The sequence below is a fragment of the Pleurodeles waltl genome, chromosome 1_2, assembly GCF_031143425.1.
Source record: "Pleurodeles waltl isolate 20211129_DDA chromosome 1_2, aPleWal1.hap1.20221129, whole genome shotgun sequence".
NCBI lineage: Eukaryota > Metazoa > Chordata > Amphibia > Caudata > Salamandridae > Pleurodeles > Pleurodeles waltl.
In genome coordinates, this window is record NC_090437.1 from 1,168,931,120 (window position 1) to 1,168,954,020 (window position 22,901).

At 43.9% G+C, this 22,901-nt stretch overlaps 1 protein-coding gene across 7 annotated transcripts in view; it reads left to right on the plus strand.

Annotated features, from left to right (window-relative positions):
* Positions 1-22,901, plus strand: part of TBC1D14 (TBC1 domain family member 14) — a 490,570-nt gene that overhangs the window by 167,667 nt on the left and 300,002 nt on the right. For all 7 annotated transcript variants that reach the window (XM_069203187.1, XM_069203189.1, XM_069203206.1 and 4 more), the window contains one exon: positions 6,365-6,482. In XM_069203187.1, coding sequence (XP_069059288.1) covers positions 6,365-6,482 — 118 coding nt within the window. The remainder of the gene's footprint in view (positions 1-6,364; positions 6,483-22,901) is intronic.

Below are 22,901 nucleotides of genomic sequence, written 5' to 3' on the forward strand. Positions count from 1 at the left end.
TAGATGAAGCTGCCCCTTATTGAATGTATGGTAGGTTTTGTTTGTGGTACCATGATATACATACTTCTCTCAGCTGATTTGAGGTTTCTCATACCCTTAATGCCAAACGTGTCACTCACTTGCAAATTAGTATTGTAGCAACGCCCCTGTTCTGTTGGACTGTATTTAAACTGCGTCTTTGATAGTCAAATCTTACTTCAATAACAGAATTCTGCTTTTTTTTTTTTTTTTTTTTTTTACCTTGAAAGTGTTCCATATGTTATCCTCAGACTGGCTTCTGTGACTTTATTCTAGATTTGGTGTGGTGACGGTCCTGATGGAAATAGATGTTGTTCCATGTCCTGGGTGGGTACATGCAGAAGGTTTCTTTATCTTTGTTTTCACTTCTGAATGTCGTCTCCATTTTGTCGATGTCCTGAGTGCAGATGTATCTTGAACCCCCCCTCCCCCACATATTGTGAGTTTCTCAGCCAGAGATTGGAAGGAGCCAGTATTAGTGGCTTTGTGGACAACGCAGTTGATCTTAAATATGGTATGATCAGGTAAGGGAAGTTAGTGATTACATTAAGGTGAAATAATGTCGAATTTCTGTACTTCCTTGATAAGGCATTCTGCAGTGTGAAAAGTACAAGTGCCCAGACTGCAGTTCTGAGAGAAATGGGTGAACTTTCTTTAGTTGTTAGAGCTGGTAAACGGCTTTCTTGGTCTTTTTGGTGATGTGTTGCTTGAGGGAGAAGTTGGTGTTGAGGGTGAATCCGAGCAAGTATGGCCTTTGGTGGTAACAGAGTTAAAGCTGTACATTGTGATGTTGTTGAGTCAGGTTTGGACTAGCTGTTTGTTGTTGCCGAAAAGGAGGATTTCGATCTTGGAGTAGCATATCTGGAATGTACTGGCCATCGGTACTAAATGACCTAGAGGCAGTTCATGAGGTGGGAGATTTATGTGACTGGGGGAGAGTGTTTGCATTGTCAGCACTCCGTCCATCATTCTTTTGTGTTGTTAATGTTGCCCTAAGTGGGAAGGGTATGCCCAGACGTGGGTCCCGTGCTTCCCATGCCACTGGATTCAAGCTAGCCTGGCTGATGAGGGGTGAAACCCCGAAACCGGTCCCAGGATGCTTGTTTCCAGTCCAGGGAAGACCTGGCCTGGCAGTTCGGGCTGGACTGTTCCCATGGGGAACAGGGTCAAGACTGATTTGCATTTGGCTGGGTCCAAACTGGAATGGCATGGGCAGCAAAAAAACGATGGATTAAACCCAGATCTGTGACTGGGGGAGAGTGTTTGCATTGTCAGCACTCCGTCCATCATTCTTTTGTGTTGTTAAGATTTATTTATTTATCTTATCTTTTAGCTGCTGTATGTAGCATGGGCCAGTCCCAATGGGGTGATAGCGATTTACATGTGAGTACTATTTACACTTAAGTTTACTTTTGTTAGATGAACTTTCTCACTTGCTAGGTGGTCCAGGAGGATTGAGTGCATCTGTATGTGTAGTGTCTCTTGCTGTACAGAAATATTTGAGAGTGCAGCCACTTTGTAGGGACCATTGACTCAGCGATGTTGTTGCTCCAGTAGAAGACTAATAATCAATATTGATCACCGTTAATACAGTGTTCTTCTTGGTCTTCCCAACCGGTCTGTGATTCGGGCTAGAAAAGCAGTTCATTGGTCAGGGGGAGTCACCTCAACATCTGCTCTGTAGTTCCAATTCAAGAAGCAGAGTGCAGAACGTAAGAGGCTTATGCATATAAGGACAGTTAAATTTAATTTAGTTTCCCTTGCACAAAACTGTAATGAAAAGGTGAACCAAACTGGCATTGCCATTGCATACTGTGGAACACTGACTTGAATGCATGTGTTTCCATACAAGTATATTAAAAATACAATGACAAAACGATTAGCAATATAAATCATTACACAAGAGTTTTGATTCAAGCATAGTGTCACTGATCTCAAGCGGAATCAGGAGACATTTAGGTACCGGTGTATGGTATTGGAATATTTTCATTGGTTCGTTGAGTTTAAAAGGGCTCGGTGTATCCCACTCTAGATGGCGACCAATCCTATGCAAAGCGGGTGCGCTGTTTTCCTAAAAGGAACAGTCCAGCCTGAACTGCCAGGATAAGATCCCCAGATCAAGATCGGGATTACTATACTGTAAAGTACACTGTAACCTCATTGACGCTTGTTTTGGAATAAATGACTTCAGACGTGTGGTTCATATAAACTGGAACAAAATCACAGCATTGCCCTCGCTTTGGCAAAACAGCAGTGTAACTAAAAGACTTAGGGCCATATGTACGAACACTTTTTCCCATTGACACAGAATGGGTAAAAACCTTTGCTACATCTGGCCCTTAATTCCTAGACGTGATCTGCCAAGATTATTTATCAGATGGAACACAAGCATGCCCAAACTGGTTTTAGCCTATGTAGGTCTCCGTGAAGGATTACTAGAATCCTGCAAAACAGTAAACATGGTATCTGCTTCTGATAAGAACCAGAACAGTGCTGAAACCATACCGGACTTGAAGTGTAGCAGAAGGTCTAATGAACTAGAGTATGCTGATTCTTTACTGGCATAAAGATGTAGGGCCTAATCTCGTCATGGCCTTTTACAGCAGGTTTCCTCCAGTTTTCCTGTTCATAACCATGTATGCAAAGAAGAAAAACCACGGCACATCCCAAGCGGTTATAATGTTCCAGTTTATTCCTCGTGATGTCTTTAGATGAAACAATAATCTGTGGCCCAAGGTAACATCTTGGAGCCAGAGTCAAGAGATGACAACAGAAATCCTTTTCAAATGAACATCAGCCCAAATAGACAACAGCCGACACGTGTTTCGTCTGGGTAAACTTTATCAAGGCTGTGGATATACACAAGGAAATAGAATATCAACTACTGGAAAACAATTTAAATGAGAAAAGAAGTGTTTGTGACCAATGAAGAAAACAATTATTTGAATTAAATTAAAAGTAGGGAAGCCCGATTGTTAGCCAAAAAACGTGGCCCGAATAGAGAGATGTCGTTTTTGCTCTCCATATTCATTTAGGATGTAAGTCACCAAAAGAGTGTCAGAAAAAGAAATGTGATCGGAAGTAGGTGTATCACAAATAGAGTGCAAAGGGAAAAAAACCAGAGCTGGGGAATGAGAATTATTGTTTTTGAAGAGTACAGTCAAGTAAAGTTAAAAGGGAAACAAAGACAACACACACACCTACAGTATTCTAGTGATGCCATAAAGTATAGGGAAAACCATGTGTTGAGATAAAAGTGTGTCCTAGATGTTGAACCACGAAAGGGAAGACATGCATCGTTGGAAACATTAGTATTATGTGCAGAAAAATGAACAAAAGGTGGATTAACTGATCCGATAATCGAAAAAACATACCTATGATGCAGATAAATAGCTCAATATTCCAAAGTACCAGAGACAAATTGATGTCTTATGTTTTGAGAAGGAGGTCGAGTAAGAAGAGGCTAGAGGACCATGGTAAGCCTGTATAGTGAGAAAGAGGGCAAAGAAACCTGGTAAGGGCGGTCCATGAAATATATATTGACCCTATTATAATGGTTACTCAAAATTAGCATGGACTAGTAGGAGTGTCGTTATTTAGAATGTGTTATTGCGAGAAGAATGACATAGTGATCATAACCCATATGGTGAATGTATAGATCGCCGAAGTAAGAATATATATAAATAGAGAGTGGCGTTTGCGTAAAACCTAATGTATCGTAGATTATATGTAATGTTTAAGACAAATAGCAGGCGATGTATAGCATCCGTGAAACTCCCATGGATGAGAGTGAATGCTTAAGGCCATCGCCAGTGATGTAAAACATCCACATAAACCCCATACAAGACCTGGACTAGCGCACTGCACTATCAATTAATAAGTGTCCATACCTCAGATGTCTCCAAGCGTTTCTTTCGGCGTGGTATGGACGGCGCTGCAAATAGTAATCGCGCGCCGGTGGCGGACTCCCTCTATTTGAAGCCCAATAGGGAGTGGAAATGGAAAAGGGACTGTAAAGCTAGAGCTGTAGCCAAGTAGGGATGGAAAACGGGCGCCACATTGAAAAGTCAAAGAAGGAGATAAAACAGAGGAAAAGAGAAATATATGTGAGACACCCACTGAATAGTGGAAAAGAAAAAGAAAAAAGAAGAATATGGAGAGTTATTTCTGAAGTATAATGTCGTATAGGATCTGAAATTTGTTGAAAAAATATAATAGTAAAAATATGAAAATGGCCAAGAAATAGCATTGCATGCTAAATTATAAAATCGAGAAGGACGGAAGGGGTAATCCCATATTGTTGCATGTAACAAGTCTATTCAAATTTTCATAGGTGCTATGCATGAAAGAATGATGCAGAAATTGACAGACGCTAGAAAATAATGTAATTGACCAGTGATATAGAATAGTGAAGAAAAATAAAGGGAAACAAAACAACATTCCTGTACATGCACGGATAATACATGGAGAGAAAATATTCGCAAAACATCAGAGATCAATGAACAATATGAAAATCGACAAAAACACATATGTACACTGCATCATGAAATCAAAGGGGATAAAGGAGATAATCCGATGTCTTTGCATCTAACATATATTTCAGAATATCATAAATACTGTACATGGAAAGGTGATGCAAATGGTGTGGGCAGATTTGGAGATGCCGAAAGTGCTAGAGAAAGACATGTAAGTCTTTGTCCGAGTTTAAACCCATCTCCACTGCTCGCAATCTTATAATCCACCTACTCTCTAATTGCCTTAGTTGAAGGGTTTTATTACCACCCCTAGGGCAGCCGCCCAGGGTGGCGATTCCAAAAGTCTGCACATTTAGCCTCTCTTGTAATGGATGTTTCTTGTTGAAATGAGCTGCAAGGGGGTAGTCAGTGTTGTTGTTTCTGATTGCCCTGATGTGCTCCTGTAATCTTTCCTTAAAGGGTCTGATGGTGCTCCCAACGTATATCTTCTTGCATGTGCAGATGATACAATATACAATGTATTTAGTGTTACAGTTCATGAACTGTTTGATAGTATATGTAACATCCGTGTTGTGCATGAACTGTTTAGTTTTGTCCTGTACATAATCACAGATATTGCAGTGTCCGCATCTATAGAAGCCTAGGGGTGGTGAGGGAAGCCAATTGCTTTTAGTGATCGTGGGCAGAAAGCTGTGACAAAGGTGGTCCCTCAAAGTGCGTCCTCTGCGATAAGTCATGTCCGGTTGTGTCCGTAGACGCTTTTCCAGTGTCGCATCGGATGTAAGAATTTTCCAATGCTTTCTTAAGATTTTAAAGATGTCGGCACTAGCGCAGCTGTAGGTAGTTATGAAAGATGGTGGCTTCCTTGTGCCAGCCTGTCTATGTTGTTTTTTGGAGAGTAATGTAGTTCTATTAGCTTTCATGATTCGATCATGTGTGTGACTAAGCAGTTTATTGGAATATCCACGTTTGGCAAAACGGTGTTCCAAAATCCATAACCATGTATGGCCAGACCCCTCAGACGACCTGCGAGGTACTTGGCAAGCAAGGTAGGGAAATGGGGCTGTTATTCTCATCAGTGACCTATAGATGATGAGCCTGTTGCATAAATGAGTTCTGAGTGCTGAGCAGTTAATACAAGGTAACTCTTTTTATGCAACCTTCTTAAATAACCACCAAAACGCATATTGCCCTTCGAGAGAAGCCCATCTAATCGTTTAAGCACTTACTTATCGTTTATCCTTCACAAATGATCCAGTGTCGGCTGCACTACAGCAAGTTATACTTCCCATCACTCCAGTATTGACAATGGCTTAAAGGGTAAAGGGAACCTGCAGCATATCTGCATAACTATACTCTGAGTCATGCTTGTAACTGAAATTAAACTTTACTGCATTTCTCTTGACCGTTTTTGGTACCCTTATTTATCCTCTTGCAGACAAATTTCTGATCTGGTAGTATTTCGTTTTCTCTTATTCATGCACGTCATGCTTGGCATGCCTGGTGGATGTATGCTCAAGCACGGATAATCTCAGTATTAATTTATGCCCTTTTTATATGATTTATATCTTCCCTTTTAGGGAAGGAGTGTTTAACGTTAGTGCAGAAGATCCAGGTTGGTTTTAGATTTGTAGGATTACTACTGATGTAAATTAGCTCTATTTATGTTCATCATGTGAATATTCTTTTTTTTTTTTTGTATATTACCTGGACCTACATTGCACAAGCCTTATTTTGAAGGCTCGACTCATTAATTTGTAGGGGGGGAAAAGCTTCAGCTATTATTTTCAAATCAATCAAAAAGTATTAGATGTGCTAGTTGCTACTACTGGCAATAACACTGACTAAAATATCAATGTTTTGTTCTGCAGGAATGTGTTTGCTAGAAAGAAAAACTCGACAACCGAAAAACATGAATTGGGGTGGAAGCTGTTCGGTAAAGTTCCCCCTCGAGAGGGAATCCAGAAAGACCCAAAGAAAATACAGCAGGTACAATGAAGGTTACCTTTAGCAAGTCGGCGGGCGCCGCTTTAATCTCCGGCGTCTTGGCTTGCTTGCTGTTTGTTTATCTACACTGCTGTCTGGCAATACTGACGCGAATCTGTCTTAATCTGTACAGTTCAGATTCTGTGGTTGTACTTTAACCACATTTCTAAAGCAGTTTGTTCTCGATATTACATTCTAATTGAAGCTGTGTTTCATGGGCACCGAATTTGGTTTTTAGTTGACTAATGGTAATTATTAGACTTTTGGAAGGGTTAAATCCAGATTTATACAAGTGCAAGACGCAATCTCGTGTCACATTTCGTATTTTTCGTGTTTATAAGCACGGTTACCATTTGCTGCTGAAATGTATCTTGCACGCGTTAACATTATTTAGAGACAAGATGGGCTGTTCTGCTGCTATTCCGTTTATAATACAAAGAAATGTCTAACTGTGTAGACTCTTACTTCAAAGGTGGTAAATGGTGGGTGTCAAGGAACCTCATCGCAGGAGTGGTCAGATTGAAGTGATGCAAGAGAAGGCTAATCTAAATTATTAACCAACCTGATCAGGTTTTGGAACTCCCATAAGAGTGCTAGATCTGGTGTCCGTGTCAGGCAGAGCCGTGCCGTACGAGGTTTTTACAGTGGATGTGTGGGAAGCGATTCTTTGTTTGGAAAAGGCTTTATAGAGGGTAGAATTTAGTGCGCAGTTTTGTTAATTTGAACACTTGCGTTCTTGCAGCATACATATTTACAGAGTCTATATTTCTGGCCATTTTTTCTCTGAGGAGTGTAGGATCAAAGTCCCTGGATTAGTTGTTACAACTATCCTGTCCCCACCACTTCCCTCTCATAATGCAGTCGCTCTCAATATTTTATTTATTTCTGTTTTTCTGGTCCCAAGTCTTCTCCAGACTGCAAATCTACTCCACGATTCACCACACCCAGGGGCAGTGGTGATACGGACTTGGTATGGACACCCCCTAGTCTTGAAAAGGTACTCCTCACACTTTACACCACTACAAATTACCTGTCTGCGTTACCATTTTGTGGTTTTAGGCTGTGGTAGTTACATGCAGTGGAGCTACAATAGGGACAGTGGCCTCGTAACAGACACTTGATTTTGTTTTTTCGTCAAGTGACAAAATTTACAATCTGGAGACTAATTGCGACCACCTATGGTGCACCTATCCTTATGGTTGCCATAGATGTTCACTGATATCGGATTGGTTGTACGGTGGACGATAAGTGTTGCCCATATTGAGTCTACACATCCCCCCGACTCTTCTCCTTTTGATTTTCTGCCCCAGGTTTGTTTTAGAGGAGGGATTCATAAGACTCCCTCCTGTGATGACCTCGTGAGAATGTACCTATCTTGTGTCCTGTAGGTATCAGCCCTACCAATGCCTGGTAAGAAACGTGGCAGGTTTGCTTTACGAAGCATCCCATGCTAGGAGGGAAAATCTGCCCCAGTCTGATTGGTTAGGTTTTTGAACTGAGGGAATTGACAGTGGAATGCTGGCTTCTGGCTAAGGGCTGAATATATTAGCTGGACAATTCTCCTGCAAAAGAAAAATCTGTCTCCTGCTTATCTTGCTAGTGTGGAAGCCCCGTCAGGCACATGGAGACACAGATACAGAGCGTCAAGAAGCCCACTCTTTCCCGTCACAAGGGCACAGAGGACGGCTTCCCAAGATCAGTCAATTAGACGGTGAGCCAAGTCCCGATTGCCTGGTCCCTCCCTGTGCCGAAGCTTGGCTCACATTTCTGAGGACCCCTCACCCCATATTGCCCTTTCGCTGTTAACCTCTAAACATCTTCCAGTGTAACATTGAGCATAAAGTCCATCATGCCAGTCACTGACGTCTGTGCCAGATGAAGTGCCCAGAGCTGCATATGGGGATTCCCTAAGCCTACCTCCCTTTCACCAAGCTAACTGGTGCACTAGCTGGAAGCCCAAACTTGGAGCGGCAGTATGTATTCCTTGTGTGTGTTTTTTTTTTATGTAGGTTTACCCACACTTCAATTTACCCAACTGCATGTCTCTGTGCTAAGACTTCATCCTTCTGGACACTGATCAATGCTGCAAGTACCTTTGCGTTGGAGGATAGTCATTATACCCATACACAATGTATATATGGTAATAGTTTTAAAGATCAGTATAAAATAATGGCCACAAACTATGTTTTAAGTGTACTATTGTTGGTGGAGTTATAGCGATTGTTCTTGTTTTCAAGGAATAGTGAACGACAGTGTTTGTGATCAACTAGAGATTGTAAACAGTTTATTTTAAATGCAACAGGAGTACTCCGTGTTTCTGTGCGTTTTATTTGTGATGCTTTGCTGTTTTAATTTGTTAGACATTAGTATAGCACCTTCAACCATTAATCGTAACACTTTGTGTAACTATTATTGTAGCAGCATTTGTATAGCACCATCTACCGTCAGTATGGAACTGTATGGCTTTCTTGACATGGGTACATGTTTTGTTTGGGGGTGAGATTTTCATTTGTCTATTTGCAATTACAATGCTTTTGCTTGCATGTAATACATCAATTGATGATACAAAAAGCGGTACACACTGGCAATTACGAGAAAGTGGCTGACCTGTAGCCCAATGGTTTCCACCTGTGATCCAGGGGCCCCTGGAGGTTCGCGAAGCCTCTTCAGGAGATCTGGGACTTCTTTGAAAATTAACTAATAGTAAAATATAAAGTGGGTAAATTTACAATTGAAAATTAAATGTTAAAATGTACTGTAAATATCAATGAATTTGAAATCGGAGGCTAAAAATTAAATTAGTATCCTCATTGATTTGTGGGAGCAGTGCAGATACAGAATGTAGTATGAATGGTATGTGGCTGTCACATTCTATGAACTGGAGTGTGAATTGTTGAGGAGGTGTAATCTTGGGCTTGAGTTATTTACATGGTGGGTGAGAAAATGTGTTGGTGAGTGAGGCACCAAGGAAGGAAGAAGTAGAAAAAATCTTAAATTATCAGGATTGGATGTAGACGTACATGGATCATATTGGGATCGAAATGACTTATTAATGGTGCGGTCATTTCCCCTGCCCAGCGTTTTTGAACTGTATCTGATTTTTAACCCTAGCCACATACTAATTTAGTGTGTGCTGCCCTTAACACACCAGAGGTTCGGGAATTGTCCTGGGCCTGGAGTGCATACTACACAAACATCTCAGAGTTCCTGTTCTTGTAACCGGATTAGTGTATGTAGCTTAGTGGCGACAGAATGCTGTGTTTTGTAGTGATCAGAATCTGACCAGGCCTTTTTTATCTGTTTAGTGTAAGGTTGCGTTGCCCAAGTTTTACTACTTAACGTAAACCTGGAATCTTAGTGCCAAGGTCCCATACACTTGAGTGTGTATGTATGCTAGAGACATGGTGTGCAGTACATGGGTGTATGAGTGAATCAGAGTTAGGAACGAAACAGCATCATTCTGTAACTCTGGTATTTGTCTGTTAAATATTCCAGGTCAAGATCAGTTTTTTATTTTCTTAGTCTGTAAAGCTTACCCAAAGAAAATAGTTAGGTCGCATTTCTTATTGGTATGGCCCTTCTTGACTTTATTTGAAAGAAGTGTACTAATCAGGCATATTCTCAAACACTAGATTTTAGAAAAAAATATACATATTTGTAATCCGTTCATTTTGCCAGAATGCATGAATAACCGCTTTTTCATTCAGAAACCCCCCAATCCAAAGTCCATATAATCAGTTGATTATATAAACAAAAACACAGTTCCTGTTCAAAACTAAAGATCTTGAGTCCCAGAACAGTGCACACTCTGCATTAGTGACACAGTCCTGTGGGTTTCATTTGGGAAGCCTTTGGCTTGACCGTGTGCACAAGCTGGTGCCAAGGTTACTCTCCCAAACAGAGGAAGTGACATTCCTAAGACTAGTAGGAGGGAACCCACATACTGAAGTGAGGAAATAAAATGCAGGCTAACCCTTAAACATTCTTACAGGGCCTTTCTGAAACCGAGGACTGCTGATTAGTCAGCCTGGGACAGCCATTTGGTGGATGGCAGTGTTGAAGGGTTGGGACCTGGAGTATTGATTGGCAGGATGTGGAAGGTCCTTAAAGTGGAGTCAGCCCTTTCCATCTTCCTGATCACTGTCGGATGTGGTTGTTGATAGTCAAGGTGCAGTCTGCTCACACCTCTTTTTGTCTCTGTTGTGGTTACTCCAGCCTGGAGACAACCCTGTGAGGAGAAACACTGAAGACAAAGGCAGCATCTAGAGGGCAGCCTGTGAAGGACATAGGGAAAGGGATCCAACAGAAACCAGTTGTGAAAAGGTAGCCTTGGAATCCACATACTCTGTTGGAATCCACAAACCCTGTCTTACAACTCACAGTAGAAGTGAGAGCAGCTGACATACTTGTTGTTCTCTTCAGTCTTGGAGGGGATAAATAGAGCAATGAAAGGACTACTTTGCAGCTAAGGACTGGTCTGTATGACAGCCAGCAAACCCAGAGATGGGAACCTATGACCTGTCCGAACTAATGTAAAAATTGCTGACTTGTCCTGAAACCCAAGAAGGCTCTACTTGAGTGTGTGGGAAGGAAAGCACCGAACTGCAGCATGGGTGGTCCATGGGAAGGGGCTGTAGCAGTAAACGCTAGTGCAGGGATATGTCCCACAGAGACTTGCTACCTGAGCGCTGAATGCGGTCAAGAGTACAGATTTATTTGAGCAGCTTAGTCAATGCTACTGCAGCACTGCCAAGTTTTCCGAGCCGTATCAGATTACTATCTTCTTTGTTGCAGCCAAGGCACTAGCGCTTGTATGTCTGATTTGCTGCCTTCATTTTAGAATGGATAGGTACCGGACTGTAGCACCCACTATGTGCCCTCCACGTTTCCTCTTTGTGAGTAGAGAACTCGGCACTGCCCCTGACGTGCCAAGGAGCAAGCCCTTCTCTGAAGATCAAAGGCAGTCTCTTCATGGCACTATGTGCCAATGACATTACCTGGCAGATGTGACACCAAAGACCTCACTGCCCCAGTGCTTAATTTGTGCTTGTTGTTTCGGTGCTGAGCACCAGCACTTATTTTTGAGGGCCGGGGCTTATTCTTCTGCCTCAAGCATTTGCTGCGAGCAAAAGACACATATGGGAAAGACGAATGAAGCGAAAAACAAAAAAGCGTCACAAAGGGAGAAAGTAGAAAGCTGTAGGAGTGAGCTAAAGGGGCAGGGAGTGGCTTTATATGGATTGAAGAGGCCCGAGATGGCTTCAGGATTGCGCTCCCTCAGTATTCCGTGCTCGCACATTGAATTGCAACAGCCTCTGGTTTAGGAGGAGGGCTTTGGGCACTGGCACGTTTTTATTTACAAATTAAACACTGCACTGCCCGATCTGGGTACTGTCAACTTGACCCAAGATGTGGCCTGTAAGAGTCAGTCGTCAGAGGCCCACTCCTGGAGATAGGGACTGCTAACATCCACGTAGTGAGAGTCCAGCATGACTGACCAGAATCCTTCCAGAGTGATGGGAACGGACCTCTCAAATCCTCATAGTTGGCCTGTGGGAGCTTTCACTGAAGCTCAAAAGATGGCCTACTAGAGAAGTACCTGCTATGGCCTCAGTCTCTCTGACTCATTCTGCAGCTGGCAACTGCTGACCTCTAGGGTGACTGTTGTGTGATGTCTGAAGACCCTGTCCTCCACCATTAAGCCCTCTGCCACAGGAAGGCTCAATGTGGCCCCCTAGCTGTATCACCACAGATGAGTGAGAGACTGAAACAGGCCTAGATCCCTTAAGACTTTATACTGAGAGAAGTGGGGTACTTAAATACTAGAGACTACACTACATTAATCCAGAGACCCCCAAGACTAAGACAAAGAAAGGGGATGGGGAGGGGTGGACTCCCACTTTGATGCATATGAAACCCACACTCGAAAGCCAGGTATTCCAGGTTTTTTGTAGCGTGTATTTGCTTTCTGTGTAATAAAAGTTGTGTCTTTGTGAAAGAGAAGGACTGGGCAATCATCTTATTTCAGTACCGAGTATAGTGTTGAGGTCTGAACCAGAGTAACCCTACAGAAGCCTCTCCTGTGACTACTATCTCTCACTACCCCTGAGAGTCAAATGTTGAAAGCATTGTTTGTAGTACCAAAGGACCCAAGCCCCCATAGCTGTGGCTCAGTAGCCCCTGCCTGGACTGTAGCTTCCTAAATGTGGTCTGACAGATAATAAGAGGGAAGATGAAAGAGAGATTTAAAAAAAATGGACAGTTTGTAAGTAAAGCTTCCAAGATATGATAGCAAGGGAAGAGCACGTTTGTTGGAGCCTGTTAAAGGATGGGATGGAGCAGTGTTATTGACATCAGACATTGTAGACATTGTAAACCATATTGGAAGCTTACCAACTCAGTATTGTTGAAATTCAGAGTTGGATGAATTAGTAATTCGCTCATATGCAATGAGTAAAAAACAGAATTCTTAATATCTATTAGTGACTTTTCTCGGATGAGATTTATGAATTTCAGGAACATTATGTTGTTTCATTTGTTAAACTCCACCAGAATCTCTTATGACGACTTTGGACATTTATTAAAGAGAAACAAGGTATGTGCTAGCTATAGCTGTTCACATATTGAAGATTATCATTCTTATGACACAAAACCAACTATCTCTAAAGAAATAAAAACAAACTCACTTTTCCGGTTACCTTCAAGCCCAGTGCCTTGGTTGTGGACTAGCTAAAATGTTAGTTTCCCGTTAAACTAAGAACAGTGCTCAACATCTTAAAGTATAAAATAAATGCAGTTATTTTTTCAATAAAACATGTGTAAAAACTATATTCAGATAGGAAGTGTGAGAAAATTCCTCTTTTTGCATGATGACCTCCATTTTTTTTATTTGTTGATTGGCATTGCTGGTTTTTGAAGCCTGCACACTGGGGCACTGCTGTCCAGTCACCTGTGTATGTGATATGACTCTAAAACATGGTAAAATTGGCTAATCCCCAAATGGCCTATTTAATTAATTTTCACATAAAGCCATAGTATATGGTGGCAAAAACTACTCTAGTGGCATGGAAGGTTAATGTCACTTGTGGGCTGCAGCACATATTGTGCCATCTACTAGGCTGACAAAGCAAACTATCTTAAGACCTGTCTGTGTAGCCTGACTGCTGCAGCTTTTAAGCCTTCAGTTAAGCCTGTCAAAATAATCCTTTTTGAAAGGAAAGAAGCCCCCTTAAGTATGCCTTTTAGCCAACAAGGTAGGGTGCCTAGTAATTAAAAGTTGTACATGTAGGGACTCAGGTTTGAGGTAAGTTTGAGAAGTAATTCAACAACTTTGTTTCAATATTTATTAAAAATCCAAATCACTGATGAAGTTAGGGTTGTGATAAACATTTAGGAAAACAGTGTTTCCTCCTATTGAGGTGTGCAAACTGATTCCAGAGCAGAAACAATGGATTGGATGTGTTGGTAGGAAGACCTGGTTCAGGAGTTATGTGATTCCTCTAGGCTTATAAAGAACTACTGGGAAGGGTTCAGGACTTCATTAACTTGTAAGGGACCAACGTGAAGCCTATTCTTTTATAGTTATTTGTAAAGAGGGACCTGGGAAAAAGAAACCTTTGTTCTTTGGGTCAACCATCTTGCTACCAACCCAATAGGAGGGGTGTTGGTCCCAGATGGTTGGTGGTATTGAGGAGAGGGGGGGCTGCTCATTCTCATAAACATACCCCTAGATTGGTCTCCAGAAACACCCAGGTGTAGAAAGGTGCTTTCATGTTGAATTTTACTCAGAATAGTGCACTGTGAGGTAGTAAGGAAAATAGGAAAAATTGCCTCTGGGATTTTGTCAGACTACTCATGTGTTTACTCAATAACCAATCACCCACCTGCTGGTTAGTGATGGCTACAGAAGTGGCACCTCATCTCATCTGGACCTGTACAGAAGAGGTTGTTTGCAGCCTAATGAGCACATCAAGCTGCAAGAGGCCTCTTTCATGGATTGACTAGCTGACTAGTAGCAACTAGGTCTAGACTGCACGCTACTGGTGGCCTCTGCTGAAGTGAGCCCAGATCCTTAAGTGGTGGTACTCCGAGCCTTAGAGGAGACCAAGTGGAGCCTCTCCAGACAGTCTTAAAAGTTGAGTCTTTGGAATTTTAGCTGTCAGGGGTTCAGCACAGGTTTATTTTTTTAATTTGTGTGTTGGACCTAACAAGAATTTGTACCTAAAACTTGAATCCACCCCAATTAATAACCCATTTTCCTACAGGGACTGTCTTTGTTTTAGTGGAGGGTTCAATTTGAACTGTCCCAAAGCTAGCTTGATGCAGGGGGCATAGGGCAGACAGAGCCAAATTTGCAGAAAATAACAAAGCTACTGGACACAGAACTGCAGAAAATAACAAGATCACCAGACCAGCGCATCAGCAGAACTAGTTGGATTTTATTTTTACTAAAACAGTTCTGGGAAGAGATGAGAAGAAGGGCCAAAGGGAGCCTTGCCCATTTCAGAGGTGCAGGCACTCCCACCTTGAAACAAGGAATGTAAAGTACAACTTATGTGCTGTATTGAAGAAGTCTTGTAGGAGCAGGATGAAGTAAGTGCACAGCCCAGTAATTGAAATCAATTACAACTAAAACACTTTTTTTTTTTTTTTTTTTTTTTTTTAAGTCCAAGGTTCATAACGTCATAGTAAATGCTTAGCAAATCCTTCATTTTTTTTTTTTTGATGCATTGCAAGCAATAAGTCCCCACCAAAGAAGCTGGGTTTTAAGCCTGTAGCAGATGTGATGGACAAATGTCAATCACAGAATTACCCAGTGACTGTTCAGCTTGTGAAACATTGTATGACCTCTGCCATGAAACCCAAGGCCATCAAAGAGTGAGAGGCTAAGCTCTCTACGGCATGTGCAAGCGATGACATTAGGGGTCGTTGATGGTCAGTTTCAAGGTGGAGACCCAGAATAAGATCCAGGACACCTTCTCTTCCATCCCCATCTTACAAGATGGAAAAGAGGAGAAGCATTCAGCTTCACCTAGGAGCTAAAAGTGACCTCAACCCTACCCCCCTCCTCGGCAGAGTCAGAGTTGTTGTTGTCCTCTCAGGTATTACTGGCACCACCATATCCTGCGCCGCCGCCGCCGCCTCCTCCTCTTTCGCCAGTACTGATGACGATGCTGGTGTATCCAGAGTTCTTGGCAGCAGTACAGATCTGGCTGCTTTCTTTCGGGCTACTCTGGACATGCTCAGGAGATCGTCAGTCCTCTGTTGCACCGGTCTGCCCCATGGGATCCTTTGATGCTGGATTCTGACTCAAGAATTCAGTGCCAGACAATTTCTTCCTGCGTCTTCCTGCTCTCATTTGCACAAAGTGAAGTTTTAATCTATTTCCCTGCAGGCAAATATGCGTGCAGCTAGGCAGATAAAAACATTGCTCCCGCAAGCAGGGAACTGCTGTTTAGAGAACCCCCCTGTTTGTGGGATCAGTGGCAGCTCCCACAGGACGTGGGGAGCTGGCTAGGACCGTGGAAGACTTAAGTCTCCCACTGCGGTGTTCCCACTATAGCCCTCCCTCCCTCTCCCCCCACTCCCTTTCCCACTCCCCACTTCTGTCCCTCTGCCTCCTTCCCATCCCATAGTGGGATGGAAGAGAGAGATTGTCATTACAGTGGTCACCCCATACAGTGACTGCACACAGTCTGACTAGCAAGATGTTTGGCACAAATGTTATAATTAGGTTTGGCTGCAGAGCAGAAAAGAGTCACTTCTGGTTTAATGGTCAAGGTCTTGTGCTGTCACACTGTAGGCTGACGGTTCACATCCTAGTATCGCTTGGCAGTGTCTGTTTTCGAGTTTTTTTACTGTTAAGCATTCCTAGTGATAGAACATTGAAGTATTTTTCCCCTCAAAATCTGTGGGATGAATGTTGTAGCCAAGTCTGGACACTGCACAGTAAGGCCTCACCTATGACGTAGTGGTTAAGGTCTCAGGCATGTACACAAAAGGTTAAGGGTTCTAGTCTGTCAGTCTGTGGTCATTTCCTGCTTAAGCTTCTTTTCAACTATAACTATGTGTTACATACTGAAAGGTGATCTCACTCTTTTTAATTGACAAACATTTTTCTTTTCAATTTGCCTGGAAATCTCATTCTAAGTATATCATTCATCAAAGCCTAAATGGCTCTCCCTGTCTCTCAATCTCTCACTTTTTCCCTCAGGGTTTGGTAGTTATAGGGGATTCTTCCGCCAACCGCTGCCACACACAGCTGAAGGGGTTGTGCGGCGGTGGTTGGATTAAGGTATAGTAGTGAAATTACTTTACGTTTAAAAAAAAATCATTGACATTTTCTGGGGAAAAAAACAATGGTTAGAGGGATGTTATAGTTAGGTTCTGAATTTACTTGTACAAAACCTTAGGAATTCACCAGTTATAGTTAATTCAAGTAACTATAACTTGTGCCCTAAGTAAACTTTAACTTGCGCCATTACCATGCACTGCTAATTACCTGAGAGATGATCAGTTTTTGACTGAGCTTTTTTCGACTTTTGACAAAGCCTTTTTGATAAGTTTTTCTCCTGGTGTGGTAGGAATGTCCTTGAGGTGCGACACTGCAACTTTTTCGATCTTGGTCGAGAGGAAGGTCCCTGGATCAGTTGTGGAGTCCAAGATCATCGCTGCACTACAAGTAGTCGGGCCACTTGGTTAGGTCCCACAGCAACAAGAAAAATAAGACGTCAAAGACGTCTTCGATTTCACCCTGTCCATCAAAGTTATCTGACGAGACGAGGGGGATAAGTCATTCTTGGACTGGCTCTGCGGTTGAGCCAGGGCCTGGGCCTCCCTGAGTTTCTGAGAGCCTGATTCACACCCTTCCTAGCTCCTCACGTTTTATGAGGTCATGCACCTCATATTAGGGTGGCCCATTCCCCGCTGTGCTCCTTCAAGACCCGCAGGTTCGGGAAGGGCCCCTACTAGTTCTCTGCTGATGGCTGTAGCCCTGACGCCAGTTAGGCCCCTTAGATTCACTGATGGATCCAGACCAGCACCGGTAGTACTACCTAGACCACCTCTAGCGTTGGCCACAATGCTGATGCTCCTGGCGCTCTGGTGGCTCCATCCCCATTCTCATTCCCCAACTCCAACAAGGAGCCAGAGGGGCATTGTCTAACGCCGGTGCTGACTGGAACCATGCCTCCCAAGTCTGACCCTGCGCCCTTATCCCTATTGGCTTGGACTCTGGGAGCAGTGGGAGGGGTCGCAGTACCCTAAAGAATACCAGCACCTAGACCCCAATTTGAACTGGTGTGAGGACCTGGCAGATGCTAGCAGCCTGGATACTTCTCCAGATACTGACGTGGTCTCTTCTCCTACCATGACTATGGGGGGAGGGAGTCTCATTCGCAGGAGTAAGGAGGGCCACTGAGGTCCTTGACCTTCAGTTGCGTTCTTTGGCAGTCAAGACTAATTTCTTGATTGGGCTGCTTCAGCCGGAAGTGACCCCCTCAGAACTGCTTCTTCCATTTAACAAAGCCCTCATTGACGATGTGGTCTGGGCACCACCGATTCGCTAGGCAGAGTAGTTTTATCAATGGTGGCTTTACAAGGCCATGCCAGGCTGAGGATGACTGGCTTTTCAGGGGATGTCCAAGCAGTATTAATAGGCATGCCCTTTGATGGTACCAATCTCTTCTTAGATGAGGTGGGCTCAACACTGGAGCGCTTCAAGGATAGTAGGGCTACAGCCAGATCTTTGGGCCCATCCAGGGCCTCTGGCCAACCCCAGTCGGACTGTTGCTCCTTTCATGGCCACAGAAGTGGCTTCCAACCTAGCCTTTACCTGCCCAGCTACCATGGTGCATATGCTTCACAGCCTCATCATAGAGGAGGATGCTGTACCCACAGACCTCGTGGGTTAGGCAGCTGAGGTCAGGTCAGTCCACTACTTCCCTAGCAGTTATAGACCCCAAATCCCTTTAGTTTGCCCTTATTCCATCACGAGCACCCAGTGAGAGGCTGGATATGCCATCACCTGCCCCACTAGGATCTATAACATCAGACCCATGGATACTCCAAATTATCCAAAGGGGCTACTCCCTCCCTTTGTGACCGCCCCTCCAACCATGCCACCTACTTGCGTCAGGCTGATGGAGGACCCACCTCTCCTTTCTCTGCCAGGAAGTGACGGCTCTCTTGGCCAAGGGTGCCTTAGAGAGGGTGCTGACACCAGAGGTAGGTTGCTCTTCCCGCTACCTTCTGTTGCCCAAAAAGGTTAGATGCCTTTGTCCTACCCTTGACCTGCACCCTCTCTTCTTCCTCAAGAAGCAGAAATTTAAATGATCACACTCGCTCAAGTTCTGTCTACCCTGGACCCGGGAGACTGGATGGTAGCGTTGGACTTTGAGGGTGTTTACTTCCACATTCCCGTCTTGTCTGCCAATAGGCGTTACCTGGGGCTCATGGTAGACCAAGAACACTTTGTTGACTGTGCTTCACTTTGACCTTACCAGTGCCACTCCGGTGTTCACTAAGGTGATGGCAGTGGTTGCAGCTTATCTGCGTAGATCAGGGATGCCAGTCTTCCCTATCTTGACACCTGGCTGTTGAAGGCAGGCTTGCACCTGTTTGTCTTATCCAGACTACGGCGGACCTCCTGCACTTGCTGGGGTTCACTGTAAACGTGTCGAAGTTGCACCCGACTCCCTCTCAGCTGTTTCTTTTCTTTGGAGCTGTACTGGACATAGTACAGGTGCGGGTTATCCCCTTGAACGGCGAGTCCAGGATATCAATGTTTCAGCCTCTTTCCTGAATTTCGGTGAGACTGACTCCGAGGCTGCTGGGTTTCATGGCTTCCTGCATCCTGCTTGTGATACATGCCCCCTGGCATTTGCGGGCTCTGCAGCGGGACCCGAAGATCCAGTGGGTGCATCATCAGGATACTCTCTTCGACAAGGTCCAGATCTTGGCGGGAACTGCAGAAGATGTGCAGCAGTGGCTAGCGAACTTCGATTAAGTCAGCAGCAGACCCCTCTCCCTTCACCAACTAGACCTAACAGTGGTCACCGATGCCTCCCTCTCCGGATGAGGAGGCTATGTGGGAGAGGTGGAGGTCAGAGGCCTCTGGTCTCCAGCGAAGTCTGAACTCCACATCAACCTACTGGAGCTCTGGGCAATCAGACTAGAATTGAAAGCCTTTCTGCCCTCCATTATGAAGGGAAGGCTAGTACAGATATTCACTGACAAAACCACTGCTATGTGGTACTGTAACAACCAGGGCAGAGTCAAGAGGCCCTGCATCTCTGAACATGGCGGTAATGTCGGGGCATATCTCTAGTGGTTCAACACCAGGCGGGTGCTCTGAACGTCAGTGCAGACGTACTCAGACGAAGATGCCTAATGGATCACGCATGGCACCTCCATCTGGAGGTGGTGCATGGATTCTTTCAACAGTGGAGAGAGCCTTGGTTAGATCTGTTTGCACACCACTGAGAACATGCAGTGTCACTAGTTCTGCACACTGGAGTTTTCAAGGAGGCTCTCGCTCGGAGAGGCTTTTAGTCCTGAATGGAGCTCAGACTTCTTGTACACCTTTCTGCCCATATCACTCCTGCCCAGAGTTCTCCATAAGATCAGGAGGCATCGGGCCCAAGTCATCCTTGTGGCTCCAATCTTGGCTTGCAGAGTTTGGTATGCTGAGCAGTTGAGCATGGTAACTGGTCCTCTGCTCAGACTGCCCCTTTAGGAAGATCTTCTGTTGCAGCTGTAGGGGAGAGTTCTCCACCCGAACATGTCAATGTTCAGCCTTCATGTAAGGAGATTGAGTGGCTACAGTTGGCAGTGTATGACCGTCCACCCGAAGTATGCAACGTAATTGTGACAGCCCAAGACTGAGTATGTCTGCCGTTTGTGCAAGATTGTGGCGTGCAGTGCAGAGAAACAGATTGACCACCCCATTTCTGCTCCCCTCTTTCAGGTTTGTTTCTTTATTCTCTCTCATGCTCAGCAGGACTCTGCTCTGAGCACTCTCAAAGGCTAACTTTCTGCCATTTAAGTCTTCTTGCGGCTGCCTGATCATCCTTCCCTCTTCAAATATGTTAACAGATTCTTTAAAGGATTACAACACGTTTCCACCTTCACCTTTCATCACCTTCACCCTGCTTTCAGTGAGACCTTAATCTTATGCTAACATTTCTAATGTGTGCCCCCTTTGAACATCTACATAACCGTCCCCTCAGGATTCTGACCTTCGTTGTGGCAATAACTTCAACCTGGAGGGTCAGTGAGCTTCAGGCCTTAACATCAAAGCCTCCATATCTGAGCATTTATCCAGACAAGCTGGTCCTGCGTACTATTTCATTTTTCTACCAAAAGTCGGCATCCCATTTCATGTAGCCAATATGTCACCTTGCCTGCTTTTTACGTTCTATGTTTAAGTTCTATGACATCTCTCCAAGAAGAGTGACTTAACCATCTGGACCCAGAAAGACCATTAATCTACCTTGACTGCACGAAAGAGTTGAGGGTAGACAACCATCTGTTGGTGACATGCCTGAGTGAAGAAAGGAAAGGCTGTGCAGAAATGTACCATTTCCTATTGGATCATGCTCTGCATTAAGATCTTCTACTTATTAGCCAAAAAGCAACCCCCCTGAGGATTTGCATGCTCATTCCACCAGAGCGGAAGCTGCGATCACTACTTTAGCGTGTGGTGTTCATGTCCTAAACATCTTTCAGGCAGCAATGTGGGCCTTGTTGCACAAGATCACCAAGCACTGCTGCCTGGACAGACTGGTCCATAGGGACGGGCATTTTGCCCTTTCGGTCCTGCAGGACTTTTTGATTTAAAAACTATCTCTCAGACCTACCTCCAGGGAGTTATTGCTTGAGTATCTATTCATAAGGTAAGGAATCTGCGAGTAGAAGTGTCTATCAGATGAAAAAGTTACTTACTTTGATAACTCCTTAACTGGTAGAGACTCTATCTAGCCACAGATTGCTTACCGACCCACCCATCCTTCCTGCTCTGTGAGCATATTCTAGGTTAAGGGCAATTTCCCTTTTCAAGGCCGTAGTATTCAACACCAGTGGTCAGTGTGTTTTGTGGCTCCATTGTCCTGGCATGGAAAGTTGTAAAAAGAAACTCATGTCATCACGCTCTGGTGGTGCTTATATTCGCACCGGTCACGCCACTTCTTGCATGGATGATGCCACGCAGAGCTGTTTAATGCCACTTACCGGTGCGCAGGGGTACTGGTCACGAAACATTTCCGAATCTGGTCTGGCTCCTGGAGAAAACTCAAAAGGTAAGGAATCTGCGGGTAGATAGTCTCTACCAGATAAGGTGTTTACCGACTCTAAGTAACTTGTTCTTCACAAAAATCAGTGTAAACTAATATGACAAAATTACATCAATTCAGACTACATCGTTTACATTATAGATTTACAGTCTGACCTTTAAATATAAATAACTGGGAACTTGTCCCAGACTTATGCGCCTTAGATATTTGTCAAGGTTCCTGGCTGAATGATTGGACGCTTTCACTGGATCTTCGAAAGATGAAGACCGATGATGTCTAGGTTAATAGGTAGAAATGTTTTGCGGTAACTCTTGCTTCTAGTCTCTTAAAGTAAAACATTGATTGTAATCTGACTGCGACCAGTCTTAATGCGAGCAAGGACGATTGCAGGCCCTTTTGTCGACATAACTAAAAGCTCTGCATGAAGTCTTGAGCGTGTGAGCCTCTAACAACAGTCTTTGGATTGAGCAAGCAGAATTTTTTTTTTTAAGTATTGGGCTAGAGCGAGTGTATGGGAGAATCCTTGCCATTTGTGTGTGTTCTCCTTTACTACTTACTGTGTGTTCCTTTTTGCATTTTGAGCGTGTTGCCATGTATTTGTTGGAATGCCCCACGTAATTTCCAATTTATCCTTTTTATACTTGATTTAGTGGCTGTTGTACTCCCTCTCTGCATAATTGAACCCCCTCATGCAATTTGATTTGCGGAGTGAAACTATAAAATGAGCCTGTGGGAGTCCGAGAAAATCAGGCCCGGTGGCTGTGCCTGGGCCATTCGTATCTGTCAGAATAGCACTTGTAGCTGTGTGCTGCTGTTTCCTCGTATTTTTTTCCGTGAAGTCCACTACTGGGGCAGTTCCAGGAGAAATGAGCTGTGTTTTTAAACATTTTCTGTGACCTTTCCTGCGGATAATTGTGCTCACCGTTTGCAGCGTGGGCAACCAATCCATTATCTCTACAGTGTTATTGCTGTGTACAGTTAAAAGGTTGGAGAGGCTTCACTGCTTGTGTTGGTGTTTGCACCTTGCCCCGGTGGTGTTTATACTGTTCCTGTTCATTGTGTGGCAGGGATGCTTTGGTACAACTGCACTTTGTGTGAGAGACGTGTCTATCTGCTGCCCTTGCCATGTATG